Source organism: Symphalangus syndactylus, chromosome 8 (assembly GCF_028878055.3).
Source record: "Symphalangus syndactylus isolate Jambi chromosome 8, NHGRI_mSymSyn1-v2.1_pri, whole genome shotgun sequence".
Taxonomy (NCBI): domain Eukaryota; kingdom Metazoa; phylum Chordata; class Mammalia; order Primates; family Hylobatidae; genus Symphalangus; species Symphalangus syndactylus.
The window spans coordinates 101,260,701-101,278,321 of NC_072430.2; the positions used below are offsets into that span (position 1 = coordinate 101,260,701).

Sequence of the window (17,621 nt, forward strand, 5' to 3'; positions counted from 1 at the left end):
CTTCTGTGAAGAAAACATCATTTTTGAACTTGTGTAACCTGCTGGACGGCATCTGAGAGGGGTGCCTAGGTCCAATGGTGAGGTCAAATGCCTCCAGACACCAGATGCTGTCTTCGGTCAGTTCCTTTCCCTCTCTTACTGTGACAACACAGCTTCAGACAACAAACAACGTGATTGGATAGCAGAGGTAGTCTTTGCTTACTAACTAAAAATGAGTGGGTTTTTTTTTTTCATTATTATCTTACTAAAGCTGGATGATTCTGGAAAAACAAAGTTATGAAAACTAGTAATCCTGACTGGAGAGCAGTCAAGGAAGCAGAGAAAGCTATTCAAAGTCCAAACACCAATGCGATTTAACAAAACAAATAAATACAAAGAACATTCCTCAGTAGCACGTTTAGTTGCTTCAGGGAGCCAAATGCTGTGCCCATGGGGTCCTGGAGGACAGAGGGGCTCCTGCTGGGTGATGTCCCACTCTGGGCGGACTGACACCCGGCCCTAGGGGCATGAGCTCCTGGAGAGGGAGTGTCCCGGCAACAGCCCAAGATTCTTCCCAGAAGGAAGCCAACAAACAGGAGGTAAAAAAAGAACTTCCTTTTCTTCTCCCCAAGGGCAGTTAAAAAAATGTCAAATGGAAGAATTCACAGTTCTCACATGTGTTATGAATGCAAAAAAAACTGTCAGTTGAGAGAAGAGAATACCAAAGCATCCTTTTACAGGGAAAACTCTATTTCAAATATAAGTGACTCTCAGAGTAAACAGAATTCAATTTTAAAAGGAATTTTTTTAAAACACCATTGGTTTCTGGAGGTCATGTTTATAAGTGTGGTGGTTGAGAGTTCAGTCTCTGATGTCAGACTGCCTGTGTTCAGATCCCTATTCCTCAACATACTGGCCATTTATCCAGACACAAGTGACAACCTCTCTGCCTCAGTTTCCCCATCTTTGAAATGGAGATAATAATAGTACCTCTTTCTCGCAGGGTGGTTGAAAGGCTTTATAAGTGGTGTTTAGCCAAGTGCCTGGCACACTGTGAACACTTGGCTTTATCACTATCACTTAGCTTTATCATTATATATAATAGGCTACATATTATAGCCACTATATCCTTATCAATTCAGGCCCCTCGACCCCACCCAATCCATAAGCAAGATGCCAGGACAACCAAGAATGAGAGAGGTTCTAAAACAAAGATCCCCTGATCACAGAGGATAAGAGACAGGGTTTCTTTTAGGTCTCCCCCAACTCAAAAGTCTAGCAACAGCCGGGCACGGTGGCTCACACCTGTTAGCCCAGCACTTTGGGAGGCCAAGGTGGGCAGATCACTTGAGGCCAGGAGTTCGAGACCAGCCTGGTCAACACATGGCAAAACCCCATCTCTACTAAAAATACAAAAATTAGCTGGGCATGGTGGCACACCTGTAGTCCCAGCTACTTGGGAGGCTGAGGCACAAGAATCGCTTGAACCCGAGAGGCAGATGTTGCAGTGAGCTGAGATCACCCCATTTCACTCCAGCCTGAGCAACAGAGCGAGACAGTATCTTAAAAAAAAACAACAACAAAACAAAACAAAACACAAACAAAAAAAGTCTAGCAAGAATATCCAGGCAGGACATGGAAGTCTTCCAGCCCACATTGCTCTTGGAGAGGTCAAAGCTGTCAGCAGTCCCCTGGGACTGTTGTAAGCATGCCAGCAGGACAGAGAGGAGATGCGTCATAGAGATGACCAGCATGGCCTGACACACAGAGATGAACCTGTGGTGAAGGCAGTGCTTAGAAGGAGAAAAGTTGTTTTCCCTCCAACCTTGTCTCTGGAGCTTGAAGTTCTCTAAAAGGGAACCAAGCTGTTTAAGTTTTGTTTGTTTCTAGAAGTTTTGTTTGTTTTTAAAGGGGGGTGGACATCATTTCTGAAAAACAGTTGAGAAATACAGTGGCATAAGAGATGTGCTCAAAACAGACTAGGGTCACTCCCCCGACCCCCTTTATTTACATTCAGCAAAATAAAACACAGTGGCCTTTTCAATAAAATGAATGTCAAAGGCATAGCACATATTTCAAATTAGAAATAATGGGTATTGCACGGTTAATTTCTGTTTTACCTTCCTTGGCTCACTGGAAACTTGTTAGGATTTCTTTTCCCTATAGCTTCACTGGAATGCTTATAAATTTCCTTTGCTTTGCTGCAGATATTTTGCTTGCTAAGCATAATTCCACTGGCTGGTCTTCCATCCAAATGTCAAATGACTTCTTTGTTTTATGTCTTGAGTGCCTAAGACATAACTCAGTGCCACTAATAATTTAAGTGTATGTGGTCCGAAACTCTTACAGATGAGAAAAATACAGGTCCAAAGAAACTAATATCAGAAATTTGAGAAGTAGAAGTATGGGTCAACTGAAAATAGGAACTGCCGAATTGACCTGGAATATCAGCTTAAAATCTGAACTAAAACTGGTTTTTGTTTTTTTTAAATCCTCTCTAAGATTTGCTAATAGAAGTGATGCTGCTGGCCATGACCCCCTATTAGTAACATGAACCAGGATGTAAACTGATACTCCCTAGTACTTTGACTTCAGTGACAACCTGATGGTTCAAGTATACCTTTGTTGTAAGCCTGGAAAGTTACTCTATTACTGTATTATGTGACTTTCCCAGGTCTTCTCTGCCAAGCCTGTGAATTTTTTTTTTTTTTTTTTTTTTAGACAAAGTCTCGCTCTGTCACCCAGGCTAGAGTAAAATGGCACAATCTTGGCTCACTGCAACTTCCTCCTCCTGAGTTCAAGCAATTCTCTCGCCTCAGCCTCCCGAGTAGCTAGGTTTATAGGTGCCTGCCACCACTCCTGGCTAATTTTTGTATTTTTAGTAAAGACAGGGTTTCACCATGTTGGCCAGGCTGGTCTCGAACTCCTGACCTCAGGTGATCTGCCCACCTCGGCCTCCCAAAGTGCCTGGGATTAGAGGTGTGAGCCACCACGCCCGCCTAAGCCTGTGATTTTATGATCCTTTATATCACATCCTTACCTGCTTTTCCTTTGAGTCATTTCATTTTTCCTACTTTTGCCCAAATAGCTTAATAAGTTTTAACTTAGGAAACTATAGTGAACTCTAAAATTTAAAAATAATTCAGATTTGTTGCTAGAAAATGAATGCTACTTACCTTTATTGGTTTCAGAGTGAGAAGCACAGGATCTTGAGCCTATATAAATACATCATTTCCAATTTCAAAGCTCATGCTCTGTGCCTGACTCCAAATTGACTGTGAAACTGTGGCTTTATGTTTTTACTATTAAGGTGGATGTTGATGACATGTCTGATGAACAGTTTTTAGCAAAGTACATCAAAGAACTATGTAATTGCATGCTTACTAAAACTCCAAAACAGGGCATCGACTTTCATATGCAGGTGACTAACAGCCAAATTCACAACAAGAAACTATCGAAATAATGACACTACTGAAGCATCTCTCTTACCATTCTGAATGAGGGTCTGTGACCGTGTGAACCTTCCATGGACAGCTGTCATGTGCAGTGGACTTTTGCCATCTTTACTCTAAAAAAAAAGAGGGAGAGAAAAACAATGGAGGTGCTCATGAGCCAGTGACACCAATCTGAAATACCCCTATGGACACTGCTAATAATGCCCTGAAAACATTCATTTATTTATTTATTTTTTAAATATGATCAACATGAGGCTGCAGTGAGCTAGGATTTTACCACTGCACTCCAGCCTGGGTGATAGAATGACATTCTTCTAAATAAAATAAAATAAAATAAAAGTATGATCAACAATTACAAGAGGCAAAGATAATTTTGAAAGGAAAAGATAAAATGTACACAACCTCTCGAGTTATTGCATAACATCACATTTTTTAAAAGCTTAGAGAAACAGTTATCCAAAATCTTTATTCCTCTCCTGTGATCTACTGGAGAAGGAAGTTTCCTTCAAGGTGTTTTTTTCAACCTTTGTCTATAGTACACAAAAAGGACAAATGTGTTAACTTGCATGGTCCTCTTTAAGCTGAAGCTGACCAAATGGCTCTGAATCATTGCAACTCTTAAAACTGACCTGAGGCAGGGCACCGTGGCTCACACCTGTAATCCCAGCACTTTGGGGGGCCGAGGCAGGCGGATCATTTGAGATAGTTCAAGAACAGCCTGGCCAACATGGTGAAACCCCATGTCTACCAAAACTACAAAAATTAGCCAGGCATGATGGTGCACACCTGTAATCCTAGCTACTGGGGAGGCTGAGGTAGGAGAATTGAACCCAGGAGGCGGAGGTTGCAGTGAGCCAAGATCGTGTCACTGCACTCCAGCCTGGGTGACAGAGTGAGACTCTGTTTCAAAAAAAGAAAAAAAAACCTGATCTGGAACCCTCTGCTGTTCCCTCCACTATAATTCCATTTTTTAAAAAACATCATTTTTAAATAAAATTAAACAAAAAAGAAAAAATTTTAAACAAAAGAATAAAGAAAAAGTAAAAAAAAAAAAAAAAAAACACAATTTTTTATTGTTCCAAAAGAGAATCTCTTACTTCACTTAACTCATTAGAAGTTACAGGACTAAGGCATGCAACTGTTTAGGAAATCGCCTTTTGAATGATCAGCTGGGAATGTGTGCTGAATTCATACATTTGTTACTATTCATGATAGAAATCATGAAATTTCCTGACACAGATTAAGCCAAAACACAGAAAATGTACAACATCTATATACCAATCATCATTATACTAAATACCAAGGTACCATATGTAACTAAGAAATAGTAACTTACAGAATTTCTTCTGAAAATAGGCCCAAAAGAAAATATTACTGTTATTTTAGAATAAAAGTATCTCCAACAGAGATAATGTATTTTCATCTAAGTGTTATCAAAAAAATCTACGTAACACTTATTTTTCTAAGTCTCAGAGGAAACATTTCTCTAAGTCTGAGGTTAAAATATGAGGTTTTAAAAATGCATGTTCATTTTGTGATGAAATCCAAATGCCTGTACTTTAAAATGACTGTTTTAAAAACTCCATCTTGGAAAACAAATAATAATTTAGGTAAGTATTTCTTAGAGTGGACCAAGGACTGCCTATGTCTGAATCACCCAGGATTCTTGTTAGAAATATGAATTCTGGGCCAGACGCAGTGGCTCACGCCTATAATCCAAGCACTTTGGGAGGCCGAGGTGGGAGGATCACGAGTTCGGGAGATAGAGACCATCCTGGCTAACACGGTGAAACCCCGTCTCTACTAAAAATACAAAAAATTAGCTGGCGCGGTGGTGGGCACCTGTAGTCCCAGCTACTCAGGAGGCTGAGGCAGGAGAATGGTGTGAACCCGGGAGGCGGAGCTTGCAGTGAGCTGAGATGGCGCCACTGCACTCCAGCCTGGGCGACAGAGCGAGACTCCGTCTTGAAAAAAAAAAAAAAAAAAAGAAAGAAAGAAAGAAAGAAAGAAAGAAAGAAAGAAAGAAAGAAAGAAAGAAAAAGAAATGTGAGTTCTGTACCTTAACCCTGAACTACAAAATAGGGGTAAGAGGGTCCCATTTTTAACCCCTGCTTTGGACTGTGGGCTAAAATAGGTTATAAAACCAAGGTTTTAACACAAGAATTGTATTATATTCTATAAGTCTATTCCTTAGAAATAAAAAAGGGATTACACATAGCCTGTGCCAAGAAAAAAAAGTTAATTAGAATGGTAAATTCATCTTAATTGAAAAAAATATGTATCATTATAATTCAATGTTCTCAGGTAGATGTAGTAAGAAAAGAAATAATAGGATCTTTTCTCCATCTTACATGAGTATAACCTGAATCAGAACAGACTGAGAAAGGAGAGTTGAAGCTTGATAATACTTTTAGAGGAAAAATGGGAGCAATCAAGAGAATGAGACACAACACCATCACTGACCATGAGACATACTGGGAAGGAGAGCTCCTAAAAGTTATCTGATTCCAGAGCTAGGCCTTAGTTGTCGGGACTGCACACAGTTCTAAGGACTGAAACACCTGGGAACTACTATGGAATAAGGATTTAAAACACCCCTTTCCAATTAAAAAGTGATGACACTTCAAGATAACTGAGGAGAGAGAAGGCAGAAATTGTGGAGTTGGCATTAACTTGTCCCTAGGTGGTGCTATTTCTTTAAATTTTGCTCCAGTGTTTTCTCTCAATATGAAACCATAAGTAATTATTAATTAAATATATCTAAAGCTATAAATACTTCAGCATTTAGAAAATATCTTCACAATATTTAGCTAAGCAATTTTCCATGCCTAGAAAAGAGCTTAAAGGCTTTACCAAGGAGTAACCACCAACTAGGTGGTAGCTACCTAAGTTGCAGGCAGAGAGACAAAGCAGAAGTGATCCCTGAAGTGTGTGGTGGGCAAAGCCAGACCCATTTCAGGGATAGCAAACACCACAACCTTCTTTTCTCTGAGAGTGCTTGTGCACTTGTAAAGGGACAAGTAAATGGAGATGACCAAAGTTAGGTAAAATGCAAAGAACAGCCATATGATGAGTGGTGACAATTGCTTTGCATCCATCTTTGCAGATCTTTGCCTGGGTTCATCTATAGCCTGAGTCCAGGCTATAGCTGTTATTTTTTTCTTCACATAGGGAAACACGTAGATAAGGTGGGGAAATTGGGACAGGAAGCATTAAGAGTATCATGGCAGCCATTTTGGGGCAACTTTGTTCACATGGTATGGGTGTAAAGGGAGCTCATTATTTCAAAAAGCTATAGAAAACCAATGAAACTCAAAAGGAGAATACTTTTTATATAGTCCTTAAAAGTTAGAACTCAGAATATTAAAGTTGAGACTAGAGAACCCTGAGTTCATGATCTGAGAAATTGAAATTTATCATGCAGGTGTACTGGCTGTTGCTACTATTCCTAGAACTGCACAAAAAAGATAAAATATTCCTTACGTTCTCAAAAGAGAGAATATGTGCAATTCTTCCATCTACTAAAAGCTTTTATGAATATTTTTTTCTTAATTTCTAGTCTCCCTCCAATTCTCTAGCTACATTTTCCCATAGAATTTAGGGCTTTGAAATTTTTGTTATTTTGATAATCCATTTAATTAAGCAAGAAGCGCTTCTATTAAGTTAGGCATAATCAAGCCCTAAGTCGGCCGGGGCGCGGTGGCTCACACTTGTAATCCCAGCACTTTGGGAGGCCGAGGCGGGCGGATCACGAGGTCAGGAGATCGAGACCACGGTGAAACCCCATCTCTACTAAAAATACAAAAAATTAGCCGGGCGTGGTGGCGGGCGCCTGTAGTCCCAGCTACTCGGAGAGGCTGAGGCAGGAGAATGGCGTGAACCCGGGAGGCAGAGCTTGCAGTGAGCCGAGATCGCGCCACTGCACTCCAGCCTGGGCGACAGTGCGAGACTTCGCCTCAAAAAAAAAAAAATAAAATAAAATAAATAAATAAATAATCAAGCCCTAAGTCATAAAGGAAAAGTACTGAGGATTAAAATATTTTACCACAAATGTTAGTACTCTTTCAGGGCAGAACTCAGCATTGCCTAAGGAAGATTAATCTTTGAACTAAAAGGAGTGTTTATATTTTCTTGACCACCAGTCTCCTCAGAAATCCATTCATTTTTTTCTTTTATTCCTAATGCCTTCTTTCCTCATCTCCCAATATCCCATATACCTTCCCTAAATTTACAGACATTGTTACTCCCCAGGGTCTTGAAAGCATAACGTTCTCTGTGGCATGGTACACCCCTAGGGTCACGCAGCTCAGTGGCCCTACTACAGAGCAATAAAACCTCTATGGGATAACACTAAGTCCAACCTGCGGTTAGGGGTGGGGTCAAATAAGGTAAGAAACCCAATAAGTCTTCCTAATTCAATGCAAGAGCCTCCTAAAATACTGGTGTGAAAAAGTCACACATTGTCCATTTATTTTGTTTTGTTTTGTATGGTTCTAAGGGCAAGAGAGATGGGACGTGGTTGGCTCACTCATTCCTCTCCTTTCCCTCACTTATCCAAAGTTCTAAGTACCGTGTCCCTATCACTGCCTACTCTTGCCCATTCCAGTTTTCACCTTCAACTTCTCCAACACAACCTATTCCATAATTTGGTCCTGGTACGTATAGAGAAGGGAACTGGTCCACTTCAAGCAGACATGTTTCAACTCCCATCTCTTAGAGCTAAATGATCTAAGAGCCCGTAGACAGAAAAGAATTGAGACCATGCACAGGCTAAATGCCAGTGACCAGGAGGTAGAAAACCTGGCAATGGCAATTTCTGAGTCTGTCTTTCTAAGTTGTATCCAGCACAGCTCTATGTCTAGTGCCTTCTTTAACGCTTACTTTGAATGCTTGCTAAAAGAGCCTTGAGATGCTACAGAAATTACAATGTGGTCTTTAATGCGGAAGAAAAAATATTTTATACTTTCTCATGTTCTACCTATTTACAAATTATAAGTAAAACATCAATGGATTATTGTATCAGTAAAGTATATCTTTATTTTATCACAATTAAACTCATATTATGAAGTCAAAAAACAGGACCAGAGTCAATCAATCTAAGCAAAATGAGGAACTGTGAAATGCAGGCTGAACACACAACCCTCCTCCTCTTCCCATCCATCTTTTAATTGCTCACGAAGACATCACTTTTACTGTTTGGTGAGAATAGAGGAAAACAAAGTGAACATGTGGATAGGTGCTGGCTGCATTTCAATATGCTATTTCCCTCAACCTTTGGAAAATCTAAACAAATACAAATTGTCTTGCAATCTACAAACACTTTCAAAATCCAAGGAGCAATGTGGTACAGAGAGATAACAACTTTAATTAGACAGCTACCTCCAGAGTCAGACAGGATGGCTCTATGGAAATGTTAGATGATCCGTGCATCCAGAGTGGATCTGGAATAACTAAGGAGGATTCAAAAAGATTTAGGAAATCGGAGGATACAGACAGAATAGATGAAGGGAGACTGAGAATGAAGGCTAGATTTGATTCAAAATCCTATTTACACAGATTCAATCATAATAAACTCAAATCTCAGAGTTTTAAAATGGCATTTCTTATATTCTACTTATGATTAGCAGTCCACAGGAAAAAAAAAAATATTAAAATTAAGGAATTATGCTTTTCAGCTCCATTCGTGGAAGGGAAGAAGGGGCTGCAAAAAAAACAATGTGTCACAGCAGCTGAAGTCCCTTATCCAATCTGAACTGACCACTGGTCAGTTAACTGGAAGCAGTAGGCAGGTGTGCCAGAGAGTAGCCTTCTAGCCTCAGGTATGGGGCACACCGAGAGCATCAGTGGCATGTTTTACAGATGTAATGAAGCGCATCAGACAACTCTGTGAATTAATTAATTAAGTGGAGGTTGGTAAAGAGAGCGCCTTTATTAAATTCCAATAATTTCCCTTCCTTTGAAGGATTCAACAGGATGTCCTTCAGATACCAGGATGGCAAGACAGATGTCTACAGTTTTGGGAACGATGGCAGTTTGACAACCTGTGTGCTTCCTGCCCCCTCAACACCACGCTCTGCGACTTCAGCCTCACACAAAGACTCCTTCCCAACCTCGGACGACAGTTCCTTGGTCTCTTTGATGCCCCCATTCTTTTTTGTCTGCTTTCCACCTCCATGAAAACATGACACTCCTTCCTGTCTCCTCTAACTCCTTTTTTCATCCCTTTCTCTGGCTCTTTCTCCTCCTCCTGAAGCTAAGAGTACAGGGCTGTCTCACTTTCTGTACTCATGCTATTACATACCCTCTCCTCGGGTGGTCTCGTCCCTTTCTCCTGGTTTCAACAATCACCTTTACATGAATAAAGCAATCTACATTTTTTCTTCTGTTCTCTACCAGTCTCCCATGCTAGAACACCACATTTGACACTATTGGGCTTCTCAGACTGGCTACACCAAAAAGTAAAAATCAGCTTTTCAAAAACTAAATGTATTGGTTTAACTCCCTAAGCCTACTCTTCCTCCTGACATCCTTCTTAATGAACATTAATGATATCATCTATTTTTCTAGTGCTTATCATGTGGCAGATATTATTCTACATGATTTATGTATGATAAAGCTGTTTAATGTTCACAGCAGTTCCATGGAGAAGATACTATTGTTTCCCTAATTTTACAGATAAACTGAGACACACAGAGAGCTTGTTATGATTATATAGCTACTAAAAGTCAAGGCTAGGATTGGAATTTAGGCAGTCTGGCCCCAGAACTGAACACTTAACTACTCTGCTGTACCATCTTTCTTCACCAGATTTCTTTCTTCCTTCCTTCCTTTATTATTTATTTATTTATTTATTTATTGACAGAGTCTTGCTCTGTTGCCCAGGCTGGAGTACAGTGGTAGGATCTCAACTCACTGCAACCTCCGCCTCTCGGATTCAAGCAGTACTCCTGCCTCAGCCTCCTGTGTCACTGGGATTACAAGCATGCACCACCACACCCAGCTAATTTTTGTATTTTTAGTGGAGACTGGCTTTCACCATGTTGGTCAGGCTGGTCTTGAATTCCTGACCTCGTGATCTGCCTGCCTTGGCCTCCCAAAGTGCTGGGATTACAGGCATGAGCCACCGCGCCTGGCCAATTTTTGTATTTTTGGTGGAGACAGGGTTTCACCATATTGGTCAGGCTGGTCTTGAACTCCTGACTTCAGGTGATCCACCCACCTCGGCCTCCCAAAGTGCTGGGATTACAGGCATGAGCCACCACGCCTGGCCTCTTTGCCACATTTCAATCCTTACATTAGTCTTCAACTCCTCCAGTTCATGTCCCGCCAAGTCTTGCTGATTTTCTTTCTGCAAAGCCTCTCCCTTCAGTCCCGTTCCCCTGTTCTCTTATTACCTCTTACCAATGCCAGTTTTACTGATTTCTAGTTATCCACTAATCAGCTCTTCTCCAGGTCCACTATACCTGGGTTTCCTTTTTTTCAAAAGTGAAAATAGCTTTTTTGTTTTTCTGGATATAAAAATAACATGCTCTGCCAGGTGCAGTGGCTCATGCCTGTAATCCCAGCACTTTGGGAGGCTGAGGCAGGCAGATCGCTTGAGCTCGGGAGTTGGAGGCCAGCCTGGGCAACATGGCAAAACCCCGTCTCTACAAAAAAAAATACAAAAATTAGCAGGGCGTGGTGGCACACACCTGTAATCCCAGCTACTCGGGAGGCTGAGGCCAGAGGATGGCTTGAGCCTGGGAGGCGGAGGCTGCAGTGAGCCAAGATCCCACCACTGTACTCCAACCTAGGCAGCAGAGCCAGATCCTGTCTCAATAAAAAAAAAAATAAATAAAAATAATTTTTTAAAATTCTCATTGTATCACAATCAGAAGACAAAAGCAAATACACAAAAAAGAAACTAAAGGCCAGGCGTGGTGGCTCACACCTGTAATCCCAGCACTTTGGGAGGCTGAGGTGGGTGGATTGCTTGAGCTCAGGAGTTAGAGACCAGCCTGGCCAACATGGCAAAAACCCCTCTCTACAAAAAATACAAAAATCAGCTGGGCATGGTGGCAGGTGCCTGTAATCCCAGCTTCTCCGGAGGCTGAGGCAGGAGAATCACTTGAACTCAGGAGGCAGAAGTTGCAGTGAGCCAAGATCCTGCCATTGCACCCTAGCCTGAACGACAAGAGCAAAATTCCATTTCAAAAACAAAAGAAAGAAAGAAAGAAAGAAAGAAAGAAAGAAAGAAAGAAAGAAAGAAAGAAAGAAAGAAAGAAAGAAAGAGAAAGAAAGAGAAAGAAAGAAGGAAAGAGAGAGAGAGAGGGAGGGAGGGAGGGAGGAAGGAAGGAAGGAAGGAAGGAAAACCTAAATCATAATTTTGTCTCTCTGCAGTGATAATTGTTGCTAGCATATTGGTACATACTCCAGAGAATTTTCTCTCTCTTTGCATCATCTATACACATAACCATAACATTTTAGCATTAAAAAAGAGATCATATTTCTTTATTGCATTTTAATTTTTTCATTGATAATACTAGGTGTTATTAGCCATTTTGATATTTGCCATTTTTAACACAAATGTACGTTTTTGTATTAGTTCGTGTTTTTCTAATTACCAGTAACACTAGTTTTTCACAGGCTTAATGTATTTTTTATTCTCTCTCTTGTGATCTGACTTTTGCTCCATGTTTTCTAGTAGTGATCACTTTTTCTTATTGATTTGCATGAGTTCTTTATATATCAAGCATATTAACTATTTGCTTATTATGTATATTGAAGAAAATTTTCCCTAAGTTTTTCTTATTTTAATTTCATGTTAGAGGTTTTGTTGTTGTTGTTTTGTTATATAAATGTTTAAGACTTTTTTGTAGTCATATATACGATTATTTTCCTTTTTTTTTTTTCCTGCCTTTGGTGTTCTGTGACGGGATTACTGTTTTTAATGCTCAGGTCTGATCATATGACCCCTAGAATGATTAGTGGCCTGCAGAGCCTGGAGAGGCCCAAGCTCCTTGGGCTCAAAATCATCCAGTAGATGAGTCCTCTTCCTTGGTCAAATCACATTTCAGCTCATTTCTGGCTCCTTTCTGTCATACAATTGAAAATAAAGAAGCTTTTTACAGACAGGATCTCACTAGGTTGCTCAGGCTGATCTCAAACTCCTGGGCATAAGGAATCCTACACCTCAGGCTCCCAAGCAGCTGGGATTACAGGCCGAGCCACCACACTTCACATGTTCATAAAATTGTACTCTATTTGATACAATCAATTGCTATTCTGAAAATTTGTCACATCTTTCACCACTATTAGAAATTGTGAAAAAATAAAAGATTTTAATAGTGAATAGAGAAGGTTATTAAAATAGATTGATGTGATATTCTTGAAATTACACCTTAGAAATCATATTTTTCAAAACCAGAGACATAATACACTGGGACCTTGCTTCAGGATCCCTGTGTGCTGGGAAGAAGGGAAGCCTGGGTTGAATAAAAGGTCTCCTAGCACAGCTTAGGATATTCTGCTACAATCTAAATACATTCAAGAGATGTCACCCAAATTATGAATGCTGCGTGATAAGCTCCCCTTGGTTAGCTGTCACATGATAAGCTGACAAGTTACCTAGAGGTTTTCCTATCCAGAATTCCCACCCCTCTTTGCTCATGCTGTTCTGTCTGGAATACTCTCTCTCAAATTATCTCTATCCCTCCTCGACTCAACTACATTAATCTTCCAAGTCGCCGCTCAAAATGGATCTCCATTTTTTTATTCCCAAGCAGAAAACAAGTCAACAATTGCTTCTTACAGTTTGCAATGCTTTATGACTCTTCTCATCATATCTTCTCTTGCTCATGATTACCTGAGTGCATGCTACCTCCCTACCACACTGTAAGTTCCTTAAAGGCAGAGACTGAATCTCATCTTGGAGCACTCTTTCAGTACCAAACAGAGGGCACTGGGTAGTCCTTAGTAAATTTGCTGAATAAAGGAATGATTGTGACAACCAGCTCAGTGCTACATCACTGAAGTCACTATCTGGGGTTTGCTTTAAGAAGGTATTGGCCGGGCACAGTGGCTCACACCTGTAATCCCAGCACTTTGGGAGGCTGAGGCAGGTGGATCACTTGAGGCCAAGAGTTTGAGACCAGCCTGGCCAACATGGTGAAACACCATCTCTACTAATAATACAAAAAATTAGCTGGGCGTGGTGGCGAACGCCTGTAACCCCAGCTACTGGGGAGGCTGAGGCAGAAGAATCACTTGAACCCGGGAGGCAGAGGTTGCAGTAAGCCAAGATCACGCCATTGCATTCCAGCCTGGGCTACAAGAGCAAAACTCCGTCGAAAGAAAGAAAGACAGAGAGAGAGAGAGAGATAGAGAGAGAGAAAGAAAGAAAGAAAGAAAGAAAGAAAGAAAGAAAGAAAGAAAGAAAGAAAGAAAGAAAGAAAGGTATCTGAGAAGCTCTAAACCCACACTGGAGGTGGAAACAGGCCTACAGTCATTATTAGGCCCTTTGAATTCTTAGCAACACTGTCCTATCAGCTCAACATTCACCTCAGTATTAGCTTCTGGGCCAGATCAATATCCTAGAGATCCAGTATTTGTCCTGACACATTCACTAAGCTAACAAGAACACATGGCTGGAGCCTTGGTACCTTTCAGCTGATATCACCACTCCTGGAGAAAAATAACACAACTTTTTTTTTTTTTTTTGAGATGGAGTCTTGCTCTGTTGCCCAAGTTAGAGTGTAGTTGCACAATCTCAGCTCACTGCAACCTCTGCCTTCCGGGTTTAAGCAATTCTCTGCCTCAGCCTCCTGAGTAGCTGAGATTACAGGCACCCACCACCATGCCTGGCTAATTTTTGTATTTTTAGTAGAGATGGTGTTTCACCATGTTCACCAGGCTGGTCTTGAACTCCTGACCTCATGATCCACCCGCCACAGCCTCCACACAACTTTTTTTATAGCCTCCAAATCCAGGACAAGGCTATATGAGTCAAAGTGCTCAGGGTTCCAACCCACTAAAACATGGTATAATTTGCAGCAGTTGATTTTGCTCAAACAGAAGCTCAATGCAAAGGCATTCAACGCTGAGACAAAGCATGTCATACCTGAATGTTAACATCCGCCCCGTTATTTACCAACAATTCAAGACACAAAGCACCATGAGTGGAGGCAGCAGCAAAATGCAAAGGGGTGAACCCATTATTGTTTGGCTGGTTCACATTAGCACCGTAGTCAATCAACTCATTAACCACAGCATCCTGTCCATTGTAGCAGGCGATGTGAAGCGCTGTATTTCCATAGACATTGATTTCATCAATCTGCAAACGAGTCCAACACAGGGTGATTAAAGTCACTGGAGCCAGTTTACTCCATTTTCCACAAAAAGCATAATGGCTGTGGCTAGAGAAAGGAAATAGCCATCCGCCAATATAATTGTTCAGAGCTTATTCTTGCCCCAGTGTGGTCATCTTGGGAATGCTTGTCACCCCATGGTAGAGATCAGCAAAAAGTCAATGTGGCAAAAAATGAACTAGAGACAGAGAAGTTTCAACCTGGGGAGAGGTATTTTTCAGCTAACAAAGGGATAAAAGGTGAAGGGCAAAGCTGTTTTCAAAACACCAAAAGAGAAGTAAATCAGAGGAGAACGAAGAGTCCCACACTCTAGGATTGGGGCACAGCAAACCTCAAGAAATGGTGGGGGATGGCAGGGGAAGTGGCTGCGGAGATGGCAGGGGAGGTGGCTGTGGAGCATAAACATGGAAGGCGGGTCAGAACCCACTCTCTGTTTTGCTCTGGAGTCCGACACCTCACCAGGTTGCATTTTAGTAGCAGAGCAGTGGTGCTGTCAGGAGGTGTGTTTTGTCCGTGGCTCTCTATTGCTTTCTGAGACCTGCCCTGGGTGCCTGGTTTCATCATTATGGTATTCCATAATGATGTAACTTGGTTTTCCTTTCCTGGGGGACAGTATGTTCCAGCCTCACCACTGCTCCTGTTCTACCAGCAGAAGGAGAATGCAGCAGTCCGCCTTCTCCAGCTCAAGAGTAGATATTGCTGCTGTTTGTCTCTGCCATTTATTCATTCATTTCTGCTGTAAGTCATGACTTAGAAGCCTACATTTGGAAGGTGGGATGCAGAACCTTAGCCAGTCTTTAAGAACAACTGGTTAATATATATTACATAGAATCTTTATGTCTATATATTTATCTATGTTGATATACAAAGCTATTCAGTTTCCAGTTTTCCTCTGCTTAGTGTATGCCCCCACTGCCCTTCATCAGTTGCCCACAAAAACTCAAAAAGACAGGATGCTAGAAAACAACTCCCCTGCCCTTGAATTAAAGTGCAAACAGGATTTAACTTTAGAATAACAGAAATCTCACAAATACACTGGCCATGCAGCGACGCATTTATTATAGCTCACCTCCACCCCCAGGTTCAGGAGATGCTTGACAACATTAATCTGTCCATTGGAGGCCGCAGCATGCAGAGGGGTATAACCCTTCTTATCCTTACAGGTCACTTCCGCGCCATGGTTAATGAGCAATGCCACAACATCCAGGTGGCCTTTACAAACACAGCAGCAGAAAACATCGTTAACCTTTATAGGACAATTTGCTGATTCATTTCACCTAAATTATCAACTATTAGCTTTTATTGCCACCAGTATTTTGCTGAGTTATTTGTAAAAAGCTGGTTCATGGCAACTATTCAACAAATATTTATTGAGTACCTCCTATAGTCAGGCATAATGTAAAAGCTGTGGGAAGAAAAAAGATGATTCATATGTGAGCCTTCTCTTCAAGGAGATCTAGGTGATGCTTGTTACCATGGTACTGAATAATGGTGAGGTTTTGCCAAGGTATTAGCAGACAGCCTTAAAAAATGTTGTGTTAAAATGAAAGCAATGCTTTTGAAAACAATTGCCATTCCTCACTGAAAAGTTTAACAATGACAATTCAGTTAGGAAAAACTGATAAAAGAAAAAAAAAATGAGAATGACCCCAGATTATTGTTTAATCATATAAAATTACTGCTGCTCAACTGTATTTGGACCCACAAAAATGGCAATTTCATATGGCTCAAAAGTATCCTCATGAATTAGAGGCCAAACAGAAAACCCTTCTAGTTTTAGCTCCTGTTAGCATTTTTTTCTACAGTATTTTACTCTGTTCCATAATTCACTATATATATAGAATAAGCCTGGACAACATGGTGAAACCCCATCTCTAGTAAAAATACAAAACTTAGTTGGGTGTGGTGGCACATGCCTGTAGTCCCAGCTGCTCAGGAGGCTGAGGCACGAGAATCGCTTGAATCTGGGAGGTGGAGGCTGCAGTGAGCAGACATCGCACCACTGCACTCCTGCCTGGGCAACAGAGTGAGAACTTGTCTCAGAAAATAAATAAATAGGAGGCTGGGCGCAGTGGCTCACGCTTGTAATCCCAGCACTTTGGGAGGCCGAGGCGGGCAGATCACGAGGTCAGGAGATCGAGACCACGGTGAAACCCCGTCTCTACAAAAATACAAAAAAATTAGCCGGGCGTGGTGGCGGGCGCCTGTAGTCCCAGCTACTCAGAGAGGCTGAGGCAGGAGAATGGCGTGAACCCGGGAGGCGGAGCTTGCAGTGAGCCGAGATTGCGCCACTGCACTCCAGCCTGGGCGACAGAGCGAGACTCCGTCTCAAAAAAAACAAACAAACAAACAAACAAACAAACAAACAAGCATATTTGACCTTTATTTCGGGACTGAAGATTGTTCAATGCTTCAGGATCATTGCTCTAAATACGGCTGAAAATTGAAGGGTAGAAGACAAGTACTGACTCCAGGACTTTGTGTGTGTGTTGGGGTGGGCGGAAAGTATTGGCTTGTTAATTTAAAATTTGACTCTTTTCTCTTCAAGACTTGTATATAGAAAAAATTTTTTTCGATTATTAGTGGTGCTATCTTAAGCTATTTGCCCTGGTTTTGCCTATTATTCCTATTTGTATCCTGATAGCACACAAAACAATGATTTGATTTCTTTAGAGTCATTTATCCAAATGCTTTAACTGTATATACATCAGCAGAGAACAAGCTTGAATTGAAACTTCGCGTTCTTTGAGTCCTACCCACACTAGCTTAGTGTGTGTTCAGCCTACACAGCTGTCTCCCGCAGTCACTGGCTCCAGTCCTGCAGGTGCCATGCAGTCATTTC

The 17,621-nt window shown here is 41.2% G+C and overlaps 1 protein-coding gene across 10 annotated transcripts in view; it reads right to left on the reverse strand.

The window, feature by feature from the left end:
• The window catches only part of ANKRD44 (ankyrin repeat domain 44), a 330,964-nt gene that overhangs the window by 127,803 nt on the left and 185,540 nt on the right, over window positions 1-17,621 (reverse strand). For all 10 annotated transcript variants that reach the window (XM_055290102.2, XM_055290105.2, XM_055290101.2 and 7 more), the window contains 3 exons: window positions 15,849-15,991; window positions 14,533-14,745; window positions 3,469-3,547 (listed from right to left, as the gene is read on the reverse strand). In XM_055290102.2, the coding sequence (XP_055146077.1) occupies window positions 3,469-3,547; window positions 14,533-14,745; window positions 15,849-15,991 (435 nt within the window). The remainder of the gene's footprint in view (window positions 1-3,468; window positions 3,548-14,532; window positions 14,746-15,848; window positions 15,992-17,621) is intronic.